Source organism: Podarcis muralis, chromosome 2 (assembly GCF_964188315.1).
Source record: "Podarcis muralis chromosome 2, rPodMur119.hap1.1, whole genome shotgun sequence".
Classification (NCBI taxonomy): domain Eukaryota; kingdom Metazoa; phylum Chordata; class Lepidosauria; order Squamata; family Lacertidae; genus Podarcis; species Podarcis muralis.
In genome coordinates this window covers 88,054,859-88,067,855 of record NC_135656.1, presented here as the reverse complement: position 1 = coordinate 88,067,855, position 12,997 = coordinate 88,054,859, and the positions used below count along the sequence as shown (strand labels likewise).

At 40.6% G+C, this 12,997-nt stretch overlaps 1 protein-coding gene across 1 annotated transcript in view; it reads right to left on the bottom strand.

Moving 5' to 3' along the window:
• The window catches only part of PLXND1 (plexin D1), a 157,615-nt gene that overhangs the window by 89,160 nt on the left and 55,458 nt on the right, over positions 1-12,997 (bottom strand). The window contains exons 4-6 of the mRNA XM_028719286.2: positions 7,571-7,671; positions 5,320-5,449; positions 1,001-1,175 (exon numbers count right to left, since the gene is read on the bottom strand). Of these exons, the coding sequence (XP_028575119.2) occupies positions 1,001-1,175; positions 5,320-5,449; positions 7,571-7,671 (406 nt within the window). The remainder of the gene's footprint in view (positions 1-1,000; positions 1,176-5,319; positions 5,450-7,570; positions 7,672-12,997) is intronic.

The window sequence follows — 12,997 nt, the reverse complement described above, 5'->3', positions numbered from 1 at the left end:
CAGCAATCAATACCAGATGGAGGAAAGAGGTGGTTGCTAAGGCCAGAGGGAATCCATACCACCATTTGGATATGGCGATGACAAATGAAGTCACCATTAATTGAGACTTTTTTCTCCCATCAAGGCTGGTGTTGCAGATGCTCTAGCATGTGCCGAAATCACAGCTCAGTACTTCCTGGGTTGATTTATATTTGACAGGAGATGGTGAGCTGCAAATTCCAATATATTCAAGCCATATATGAACACGCCTAAGGCTTAACACCATGCTTGTGGTGGGCTTATCACCATAAACTGGTTCTTATATGCACTTATACTATTTGAATAATTTAGGAACAAATATGCACATCCTTCTCTACCATGCATCTATACAGTGGTACCTTGGGTTACATACGCTTCAGGTTACATACGCTTCAGGTTACAGACTCCGCTAACCCAGAAATAGTACCTCGGGTTAAGAACTTTTCTTCAGGATGAGAACAGAAATCGGGCTCCGGTGGCGCGGCAGCAGCAGGAGGCCCCATTAGCTAAAGTGGTGCTTCAGGTTAAGAACAGTTTCAGGTTAAGTATGGACCTCCGGAACGAATTAACTTAACCCAAGGTACCACTGTAGTGATATTCAACCTGAGGACTCTGTGACAACCACCATGTATCCAAAGTCATACTGGATCTTCAAAAAGGAATTGTCTGAACCTGCATGATATAGCAAGGTAGCAGATATTGTGTTTTCCCCTGGCAACATGTTGCTGTTGCTGTTGTTGTTGTTACAGTGTTCACAGGATTGTGGCAAAACCTACCAAGGTAGTACACATGAGGACTTCAATATTTCCTTGATAATGTTCACACATAAATGAACACACACAGACATTTCATGCAGTAACCCAGTTTTCCATATCAAATAAATATGAATGACTACGGAAATAGTGGAGTTTCCAAGTCAAAGTCACTACTGCTCTCAATTTTTTTTTTTTAAAGCATGTTGTCTCTATTCTTTGTTACATACCTTGATTGTATGGGAAGGCTGGATATTTTTCTCTAGGAAGAAAATTGCAATAAACAAACTGGCTCCAAGAGTGGGCAGCAACTTTAGCTACAGTGGATATATTATTTCCATAATTGCAAGACATCTCCATTCCATTCAAACTTGGAATATTCCCATTTATTTGGATTATCATGCCCTAATACAGACAAAAAATATTGAGTTATTGCTAAAAAAAAGAGAGAGAGAGAGAGAGAGAGAGAGAGAGAGAGAGAGAGAGAGAGACAGAATTTTGAACTGCATTGACTATCTGGTTTAGGAAACAAATGGCTACAATTGATTTTTCATTTTGCATAATATTTGCCAGCTGGAAAATAATGTATGGAAAGCATGGCTAAACTAGTACAGCTTTCAGAAAGGTAATAAGCAGTCGATGAAGGAGACTTACTCTTGGCTAGTAACATTGTTTTCTCTTAGGTTTTTACTGCAATTTCTATTTGGACATTTTGAAAAAGGAAGTTAGTAGAAACATTTTGCTTGGGGACAAAAAAGTATATTTATTTAAATTTATTTTCCAATTAATTAGCATAAACATTTTTCCTTTAAAAAGCCCTGAAGTGTTTTGCAACAATATTAATATACAAATTATACACACACACACACAACATACATAGTTGCATCCTACTACATTTTCTGAGAGTAGACCCATTGGAACTAACATACCTATTAATCAGGTTCATTTCAATTAATCTACTATGAGTAAGACCAATGTTGGATACAACCTATAGCCTCAATAAGCAGCAAAAATTATTGTGTGGACTCTCCCCAGCCAGTTGTAACAGTTGTGTAACAGCTTTGCTTATCAAGTGAAGTGGAATCACGTGTACCAAATCCACCCCTTTGCCCATGCACAATGGCCACACCTCTTGCTGTCAGTGCACACAGCAGAAACACTTCCCTGATGTCTGAATATTTGGATGGTGTTAGAAAAGGATGCTTCCCAGATACTGATGTTCATGGATAGAACTTCTCTATGTAGGGTACTTTGGTTCAATCAGGGTCCTTTCCAATGCTGAGCTCTGTGTACATCAGACAGTACTTGCGGAAAGCCCTTTCCTATACCACTCATTCTACGCAAGCCACAGGATGGAGGAATGACCAAGGTGCACATCAGTGGGGAAGAACTGACGCATGAGGTCTTGTAACCATCCTCACCCCTCTGTCTTGGTGTGTTGCGTGAACCTCCCTTTTAGAACCAGTGAAAAGTGGGACTGAAAAACGCCACACTGTAGGAGACATAATTCCCAAGGGGGTGAAGCTCTAGTCTTGGGAGACGGGATGGAATGCAGCAAAGCAACCTGTTCTGGTGTGGTGCTGTAGCATTTCAGTGGTGGCTAACCAAGTGCAACTGAAAAGGAGTGTGATCAATAAATCACACTCAAGTACACAATCTGGTGGCATAATGTAATTCACCCCACCTGATCGGTGCAACAGAACTATTTCACAAATTCAAAGCTGAAAGATTAAGCTAAATGTATTACCGTACTTAACATAATTTCCATTGTGTGCTTTTTACTGAAGAGCCAGGAAGCAGTAGCTTACTAGTCCTAAAAAATAAACTTTAAGTGAATGTTTGTTGGTTTATTTTAACATTATTAATGCAGTTGTGTAAAGGGTTAGAGGTTTCTAGGGGAAATGGTTTAATTATTTACTGGCTCTTATAGTAAGCTAATCCTGATCTCCAGAGAGGAATGACAGAAGTTGAACAAAGATCTTCTGCAGTTTACTGGCAACCAGCAAAGGTCTTTGGATTTGTCATTCAAACCATATTCCCCTCAAACTCTAGGGAAGTGCAGATGATGCTGTTCTTAAACATAAATAAGTTCACGTCTGCTTAGCATTCAGTGCTAAAGGCATCTACACTCTTTGTCCACAGTACTGGCCTTGTGTCATTAACAGTACAATCCTGCACGTAACTACTCAGAAGAAATCCCCACTGAGTTCAGCGGAATGCACATCCAGAGTTATTTGCACATTAGCTAAAAGTGGCCCATTATCACAATTATATTATGTTATGAATAATTATATTACCACATAGAACCAATCATCATTTAGGCATAGTTTCTTCAGCAGAAAGGAAATCTTGGGAAATGATTTGACGAAAGGCTTCAAAAAAGTGAAAAACCATTTTAACTCTGAAATATCAAACTGATGTTTGTGTGCAAATAGGTATGCTGAATATTTAAACTTCAATTTTTCATCAGTTCAACTGGTTCAGCCTTTTGTGTTCAGGTAGTACTCTCTTTAGACTTGGCCTGAGTGGTATGTTAAGCCAGTTCCTCCTTGTACAGTGATGACCCTGACAATGCGATGTGACTTCCTCTGCGTGGACAGATATCCCCAATGACTACTTGATTCCATAGGTGCAATATTTTGAATGAAATTTCTGCTTCACAGAGTCAAAAAATCCAAAATTACCAATGCTGTCTCAACTTTCAGAGGTGGTAACATGGCAAACATTCATTTTAATAGTGATTCAAGTCTTCAAATGTGCACCCTTCTGTAGCCAAAATTGCACTGTCCATGCAAAAGGGTGACGCAATAGCAGACCTGCAGTAACCCCAAGGTTTGCAGTTGCTCAAAAACTCTTTAAAAAGAAAAAAGAAGACTCCTCAAACAGCCCCATGAGAACTCAGTGGCTTGAAGCACTGAGGGACTGAGAAGAAAAACAATGGGGGTGGGATGTGTGGGAGTGGAGGGGGCAGATGGAACGGAGTCTGATACTGTCAATCCCTACTCCCTACTCAGAATCTGATTAGTTCTAACTCAGAGTAGTCCAGCTTAGGTCAATTGATTTCCATGAGGGTGTGCTCTGAGTTTCACTTAGTCAGATACAACCCATAAAGGATACAATCATCACATTGTCAAGAAAGGTCACTTCCTGGTTCATACTGAGAAGCCTTTTTTTAAAATGTCCCCAAGGATGTACCGTATTGGCCCAAATATAAGCTGCACCTGAATATAAGCCGCACCTTTAAAATTAAAGGGGGGGGAAAGAAAAAAATACAATACCCGAATATAAGCCGCTCCCTTAAAATTCCACAGGCATTCACACCCGTTCCGTTTTACTGTATGTGTGTTTCAGCAATGATATTGTAAAAGCCAATTTTTGTAAGGTCACAAATTTAAGATGCACTTTAACTTTTCATGGTCAAGCTTATGTTCTGGCCTTTTCAAGCTTATGTTCTGGCCAATACGGTAGCAAAGAGAAACCATGGAAACTCATGGATAAAACAAATAATTTCATGTAGGTTGGATACTGTGAGAGGATGGGTGCCTCTCACAAAAAACCCAATTCCCCCCCCCCCCCAAATGAGGAAAAAACATAGGAGGAAAGAAATGGAGGACTCAGTATGCTCAAAGTGCATGGAACACTGACAGACTGATGGCGGCAGGGGCGGAAAGTGACAAAAATGGGGAGGGGTACAGAATGAAAGAACAAGCTGTGGTAATTTTGTTGGAGAGCACCGCTGGTGACATCTATTTAAAATGCACACAGTTGAAGATGCCCCTGGCTGCACCTGAAGTCTGATAACAACAAAGCCAAGTGATGTATGCCTACCAGCATACATAAAAGTCAGATTGCAAAGTTCTGTTCTTCTAATAATAGCAAACAGTTGCTGGTGTGATTATGGCTCCTGCAGGGTTGTGGAAACCCCATTGTTTACAGGTGTAGATAAAAGTATTTATGGAAAATACCTGAGGGAGGAAAAAAGGGGTGAAACAGTTTCATGAGGGTGGAGCATACTCTGTTGCCACGGAATGCTGTTGTGGAGAAGAAAAGGAAACCGGGATGAAATGGAAGTATTCTGAAAGAGGGCATGGCTGGCTGGAACAGCGAAACCAAAGCACTCTATGCACTGCAATGTTTTGCTGCAGGTCCTACTTTCCCTCATAATTTCTGAAGCTCAGAGGTGGCTTGGGTCATTATGCAACCAAAACAGCACAACCCACCCACAAGAGGGTTGTATCTGCAGGCTCAGGAAAACCAAAAGTTTGCAAAGTGCAAAATTCTTGGGGGGGGGGGGAGCCTAATGGGGTAGACCCTCCAAAACAGCCCAATGGGGACTGAGCATGCTCAGTGGCAGTGGGATGCTGACGGTTGAAGTGGGGCTAGAAAATTGGGGCAGAGAGGGAAAGGAGTGGTGTTTCCTGGCTGTTTGGAACCCTGAGCATCACATCAAGCCATTTTTTTTTTGCAGGTTCCACTTAGAATGGTTTAGAATAAATCCCGCTGCTTATGACACAATATCAACAAATAGTGCAATTCTCATTTGACATACTTTGTTCTCCTTCTCAATGTTTATTTCAGAGGGCAGTATGGTCATTGACGGACACTGCTGCACTCCTTCGCTGGCACTTATCCAGAAATTGGGTTCAGAAGAATTAGCGCACTCATGTTGCAGGGAACACCTAAAACAATTCAAAAATAGTCATGACCCCAGACCCTCAAAATTATTAATAATGTTACCGGGAGAACTGCAACCCTCCTCATATTTTTCACGGCGCTAGCATCCATTTTATATAATCAACATGATCTCCATGATATAAACATTTTAGCTTCAACACCCAAGTGTACAAGAGACAAAATTGAGAGATACTTTACACATTATGCTTTCCTTGTGTTTCCCCGCATACTCTTTTTCTGTATCTGATGCTGAAAAATCGACTCACAAACCCATGGAAACCAGAAATTAAGCTTTTGAACTATGTTGGCTTAGCAGACTCAGAGGAGACAGTGTATCAGCTAGCCATGAAAGTTACTTTCTCCCCCTCCCCTGCATGTTCTATTTCTGTTTTATCAGATTTTCCCTTAAAATAAATATATTGTTCCAGCAAACTAAATTGATTGTTCTGCCTTGGTTATCTTTACTATGTTCTGGCTTGTTTCCTATAAATACTTCTGTTTAGTCTTTTGCTCCTGTGATTGAGTTAGGAAAGGCTTGAGAGAGCGGCAGGATTCTTATTAGTTGTAGCATTACTCCTGAAGGGGAAGTGCCATAGCTCAGTGGTAGAGCATCTAGGCTTGGCATGCAGAAGGTCCGGAGTTCAATCCCCAAGTGGGAGAGACTCTTGCCTGAAACCCTGGAGAGCTGGTGCCAATCAGTGATGACAATACTGAACCAGATGGGCCAATCATCTCACTCAGTAGACGGCAACTTCTTATGTTCCTATGACGTGGCAAACTAGCAACCTATGTGAAGTTGGTTGAGCTTGGCCAGTTTTTGAACCATTCAAAACCGCACATAATATGTGGCAGTAAAAATAAAGAGCTGTTGCTAATCTCCAATTGACATTCTTCAAGTGGTCGTCCGTGAAGTTGCATGATTAGGTTCTCCACCTACAGAACCTTCTAGAGATCTTCCTTTCAGTGCTGGAGGGAAATTCTTTCCACACATGCTCTGATGGGCAAGGCAGGCACTCTCCCTCCCATGTCCTTCTGCACAGCCTTAGGAAAAAACTTTGATCTAATGTTTGGCAAGTAGGGCAGAGCTATCTAGCTTATTCTTGTTCATCAGACTATTTTACAGCTTAGAGAATTGCAGAGTTTTATGGGGATATGTTGTTCTGGGACATGGTGATTGCCCGTAATATATAGCCTATGGCTGACCTTGCTCCCTCTGCTAAACCATTAACTTGGGACCATTAGTTCAGTTCTCGGGGCAGGGGATGCTGATTTCACGTTTTCAAGACCTATAGCTTACAAACTTACTTAAAAAAAATTAAATTATTATTATCAAGACTACAGATTGCACATGACCTGATTGTAGGTACTGTGCTCAGAATAAGACCAACAATATTCGGTTGTAAAATACTCTTATCATTTTCCCAAGGGGTGGTGTAATCCTGTTAGCTTCACTCTTGAATTCCATAGTTACAGTGGACATTGTATTTGACAAAAGGAAAAAAGAAAGAACACTCGGCCATTTAGTCCTATCTTGTCCCTTCAAAATATTACCTAGCAACATATTTTAAAATAATCTTAATATTCAGGTATATGTGTTATCAAAGAAATGTTCCTAGGATTTTGGTCCCCTGCTTAATGGAAGCCACTTGAAAAGGACCTTGAAAGGTCTCTTCACGGATCTTCTATTTTACGGTACGATAATAGAAATACAGATGACAAAGCACTTCTATACTGATTTTAATTAGAGATGCTTTTTATTCTCGTCAAACTCAGCATCTCATAATGTTTATTTTGTAAAGTATTATTATTTTTTCCATAAACAATTATGTGTTTGAATTATGAATTATGAAATTACACTTGCGAAAAGTGTACCTTGTTTACAAAATATTTTTTAAAATGGCTTTTGAATGCTTAGGTTTCAGCCATGACAATTATTTCTTCAAAATGAGCTATTAAAATTAGAAATGACTTTTGAAGACTGCTATCAAACAACCCTAATCTTGTCAAAAGAGCAGAAGCAAAGTAATGAAATAAAAAAGACTAGTGATTTCCCTCAACAACAGACAATTATTTTCTGCACAGAGCAGCCTATTACTAAGAGGCATGTAGTGTACAAAAATACCCACCTGGTCTCCAAGGTGCACCATCCACAGTAAGCATCGGCTGCAGCCAAGCACTCTGTACATGTGGTATATTGATCACAGGCAGCTACTTTCACACGGGCTATCTGCATAATAACAGAAGTCCAAGAGAGTAATACTTTTTATTTAAAAAAGCTTTCAGAGAGGCACTAGTTTGTTAATAGGAAAGAAGGAAACCACAGTTTATTAACATTATTGTTTTATGTCATAGGTTACTGCCACCACAGAGGTCTTTAACTATTAGCATAGATTGTGATAGAACACTCTGCTGCAAGAGACCTTTAAGAAGAAACTGTTAGCAATCCTAGCAGTTTTTAGAGACAGGCCCCAGAACAAGCTAATGAGCTATAAATTCCTCACTTGGGTCCAAATCTGATCTCCTAGGAGAAAGCCTTCTCTCCTGTGTGCTATTCCCAGTTGGGAATGCACTCTTACACCTACAACCAGATTTATACAAGGTTGCATAAATAAATGAGTGATTGGTTGTTCCCAGGGTCATCTGTAGAGAGTATGGGCCCTAGGGTGAATCAGGAGACAAGTGCATTCTTCTCTTTTGTGTTTTGCACTGCCGGCTTTTATGCCTCGCCGAGGGCAGGCGTGCAGCCAATGCCCTATCAGCCTGTGAGGCACACCCACTAGGGAGGCCACTGATTGGCCCATTTGAGATGCTGCAGCAGGCAGGAACTTCAGCCGGATGTCCAGGCGGCCGGAGGAATTTCCCTAATGGCCGCCCGGCCATGTGCGCTCTGTTCTCATTGCCCGGGGATGGCGGCCAAGTGCGAGAGCCACAACAGGCACCCACCCAGGAAGGAGTAAGCGTCCAGTCTCCTCTTTTGTGTTTCACTACAATCTCCCGTCCACCTGCTGCCGCCACCTCACCCCTTTGAAAATTCTGAGATTTAAACTTTATGCATCACGTAGAACAATCCCCCCCACAGGTGGATTTATAACCAAAATCTTTACCCTAGGTTCAAGTAATGGAAGTGCTTACTCTCATCAAGTGAAACGTCCACCCGTTATTCATGTCTCATAACATTTTAACTTCGTTTTAAGAAATATAGAACATGACTAATATTGACTAAAACATTTTAACTTTCTTTTCTGTCTTCCTCCTAATCCTTAGCCTGCAATCTCCCTCTTTAATCTCCTTACATCTATAGTAGACAGCAGCTTCATAACTGCAACTCTTACCCATTCACTATGTGCTCAGTAAAGAGTACTCTGACTCCTAGCTTGAAAAATATGGAATGTTTCACAAATTTATGTGTCCTTCTTGCACAAAGGCCATGCAATTTGTGCAAGAAGGACACTGACAAACTGGAACGTTCAAGAAGGACACTGACAAACTGGAACGTGTCCAGAGGAGGGCAACCAAAATGGTCAAAGGCCTGGAAACGATGCCTTATGAGGAACGGCTAAGGGAGCTGGGCATGTTTAGCCTGGAGAAGAGGAGGTTAAGGGGTGATATGATAGCCATGTTCAAATATATAAAAGGATGTCATATAGAGGAGGGAGAAAGGTTGTTTTCTGCTGCTCCAGAGAAGCGGACACGGAGCAATGGATCCAAACTACAAGAAAGAAGATTCCACCTAAACATTAGGAAGAACTTCCTGACAGTAAGAGCTGTTCGACAGTGGAATTTGCTGCCAAGGAGTGTGGTGGAGTCTCCTTCTTTGGAGGTCTTTAAGCAGAGGCTTGACAACCATATGTCAGGAGTGCTCTGATGGTGTTTCCTGCTTGGCAGGGGGTTGGACTCGATGGCCCTTGTGGTCTCTTCCAACTCTATGATTCTATGATTCAATTCTTCTCTGTATCATGCCAACTTTAGCTTATGTGCTGCCCAAGCTAACCAATTTTTAAAAGTTTTATAGGCTCAGTGACTCCCTGCAAAGGGGCTTCTGGGTGAGCATGAAGATGCCAGCCAGCTGTTGTCTGGTGCCTGAGCACCACTGGGGGCTGCTGCTGTTGGTACAGGTACTGCATTAAAAGGATGGCCTCCAGCTAAGCTAAATTGGCCAAATTTAGCCTCCCCACTCCCCCACACACCCTGGAGCAGCTCTGTATTTAATCTAAGAAATCCCCATTCCTGGAAACTCATTAAAAAAACAGAGCAGAGGAATTCTGAGAAGTCTTGCAAGATCATTTCTGTGGGCTAAGTTTCTGTAGAAGCATCTAAGATGGAAACGGCAGTGACAGTTCAGTGTGTTCTTCTGTTGTTTTAAATATTCTATTCCAGTGCTGTTTCCCAGTTGAGGAATTTTGGATGAGTAAGGCAATAAATCTATATGTTTTTACTTAAAAGATGGTATTTGTCTTCTATATGCAGAACATTAAGATCTGAACAAGAGAAGATTGTCAAGATGCCTGACAAGAAAAAAAGTCTAGATTTCTTATTATTGAAAACGGCATCCTTAAGAAAGTTGCAGGATCAATTCAATGCCTTTTAGTTCTTCTGTTGTTATGACTCCTAGGCTGTTTTATTTCTAATTTGATTGTTTCTGTATTTCTTTATGTAAACTGCTCTGGAAGTTTTTGCTGAAAGGTGAAAAACAAAAACATTGGATAGTGCAGAATGCTGCTGCCAATAATACTGACCAACACTTCCATGTAGGTCTGTGTAAAGCAGACACCCCCAAACTCGGCCCTCCAGATGCTTTGGGGCTACAATTCCCAACATCCCTGACCACTGGTCCTGTTAGCTAGGGATGATGGGAGTTGTAGTCCCCAAACATCTGGAGGGCTGAGTTTGGGGATGCCTGGTGTAAAGTTTCCCTGATACCTCCCTGAATTGGCAGAAATCTATCCAGACCTGATCCAACCTAATCTGGACTCAGAAATCCTAATCTTGTAATTAGAAAATGCAATACTTCAGAGACAGTCTATCTAGCTTTTTTTGGAGCATGTTTTAAACTCTGGATCACCACAAATTGCTACAAATCAATATGGCTCCACCTGGCCGACTCTGTAGCATTTTATATTTGCTTCGAGCCAACTTGTACCAGGCACAAATCAGCATGATCTGGTTCAGGATTTAGCCAGATTGGTTGCACAGCCAGATTTTGGTGAAGTGTCATGTAATACCTATCTTCCCCAGTCTGGGATGGAAATATTCAAGGAAGAGTAGGCTAGAGAACATCCTTATAATCACTTCCATCATCATATTTTTGTGGGATGTGCAGTGGCTGCCTCTGGGTTACAAAGCCCATTTCAAAATGCCAACTTTAAATATACACAAATTGCTACCTAGGTACTTAACAGAATGCCTCTCCCCATCTTGAGCCTAAAGATAGGCAGTGGGAGCCTTACCAGAGGTCCAGAGGGGTGCTTGTTATATGAGGACTTGGAAGTGGGCCATCTTGGGGCGGGGGATGGAATTACAAAACTCCCTCCCCTTGGAAGCACAAATGTTGGTGAAAACTCATCTGTTTTTAATACTTTGGAGGTTAAGTCTATCCCCCCCCCCAAAAAAAATTGGTTCTTTCTCATGCTATTGTTCAGTGGAATGAGATTGTTATGAATTACTATGTATGTGTTTGTCTGTATTTTATGATATTTTATTGATCTTGTGTATCTGAAGAAGTGTGCATGCACACGAAAGCTCATACCAAGAACTAACTTAGTTGGTCTTTAAGGTGCTACTGGAAGGAATTTTTTTTGTATCGACCTTGTTGTTTATGTACACTTTTATGAAAACTGCTTTAAGGTCTGCATGAGATAAAGCAGCTATAAGAGTTTTAAAAAATATATAATTTGGTTGAAAGTTATTTGGATGAAGCAGCACTGCCATATAATTTCACTAGTGGCCTCTTGACTGACAAGATATTCAAAACTATTATAAAATACCACATGAAGAGAAGACAGTGAAAAATAGTTCCAGCATTTAGTCCTCCAGGCTAAAGGGTGCTAGAGAAATTTAATAAATAACTACTACTACTACTACTACTACTACTACTACTACTACTACTTCAATGTGATTTTGTAATTACAAAGAATACCTCTCCCCACTATCTGATGCAGGTTCTATGTGCAACATTCTAACAGTAATAGCTAGAATACCCAGAGTGATCTGACATAGAGATCATATCACCCTTCAAATGCTTGATTTAAACTTACTCAAAAGTGACATACATAAACCTCTTACACTCCCACAAGCATTGTTTTTACATTGTTCTGGCTTCTCCTCAGATCACATTCAAAATCATGGTTCTCAACAATGGCCATAATTCCATTTGCTTTCTTGTGAAATTTAACACATAACTCAACCAGAACCTATGGTATGCTAGGACAATATGGGGGCGGGGGGAACTCACACACAATTTGGATATTGCTGCCACTGTATGGTGGCAATAATGCTTCAGGATGGTATCATCGCACACTGATAGCAGCAGCTGATATGAGATGGTGATAAGTGATGTTAGCACAGTGAAACCTCTCAAACAGAGAATTCTGCAGGCTGTGGGATTTCTCTAACCAACAGATAGCATATGCTATGCTAGCAATTGACAAGAGAAAGGCATGTTTTCAAGGAGTAATATTCATAAAGAACAAGTTGGTTTTTCCTCTTCATTTTTTATTAGTTATATTTATGTTCCACCTTTCCTCAATAGAATATGATGGAGGCATGCATAGGGCTACCACGAGGCCCTCCTATTCAGCGTTGCTTGACCCAACTCAACCTGCATAACTTCAGCAAGGCTGGTACATTATGTAATTTCAAACCATAGCTCTGGCTTGTGTAGATTAAGTGAAACTTTTGACATATTGTTCGGAAAACCCTCTTATCTTGCCTAAACAAATTTCCCCAAAGCTAAATACCTCTGGAGAAAAGGAAACAGAACCAAGTTAGCCAGAGAAGAGACAAATTATATCACCTGATGGCTTGCAGACTTAGTGCGCTTGACGGAATGATAAAGCCTATCCTAGGTAAACCATTTTGATTTGTTAATGCTAATGGGATACAGTAATGGCATGATATACTATCCCAAAAGGAATCTTGTGAGAGTCTGTACAGTGATATATGGATATTCTGTAGGGAATTGCAGCTGGAGAGTTTAAATACCAAGTACAAAATTATTGGTTGCACATCTGTTTCAGTAGATTAAGAATGAATGTAGCTTGCACCATTTATGACTGGAGAACATACCAAACTTGAGTTTCTCTTCAACCAGGCAGTTTAAAGGCAACAGGAAGGGAATAATTATACAAGAAAAGAACACTTTATATGCTGAATAGTTCTTGCTCATGCACTGTGGTATCCAATAAATTAGGTACAACTGTGTACTGAGAAAATCTCCAGTAGTGACAACTTTAAACTCTAGGCAAAATTGTGGTAGAAATTCAGTGATACATAGATAATAATAATAATAATAATAATAATAATAATAATAAATTTTATTTATATCCCGCCCTCCC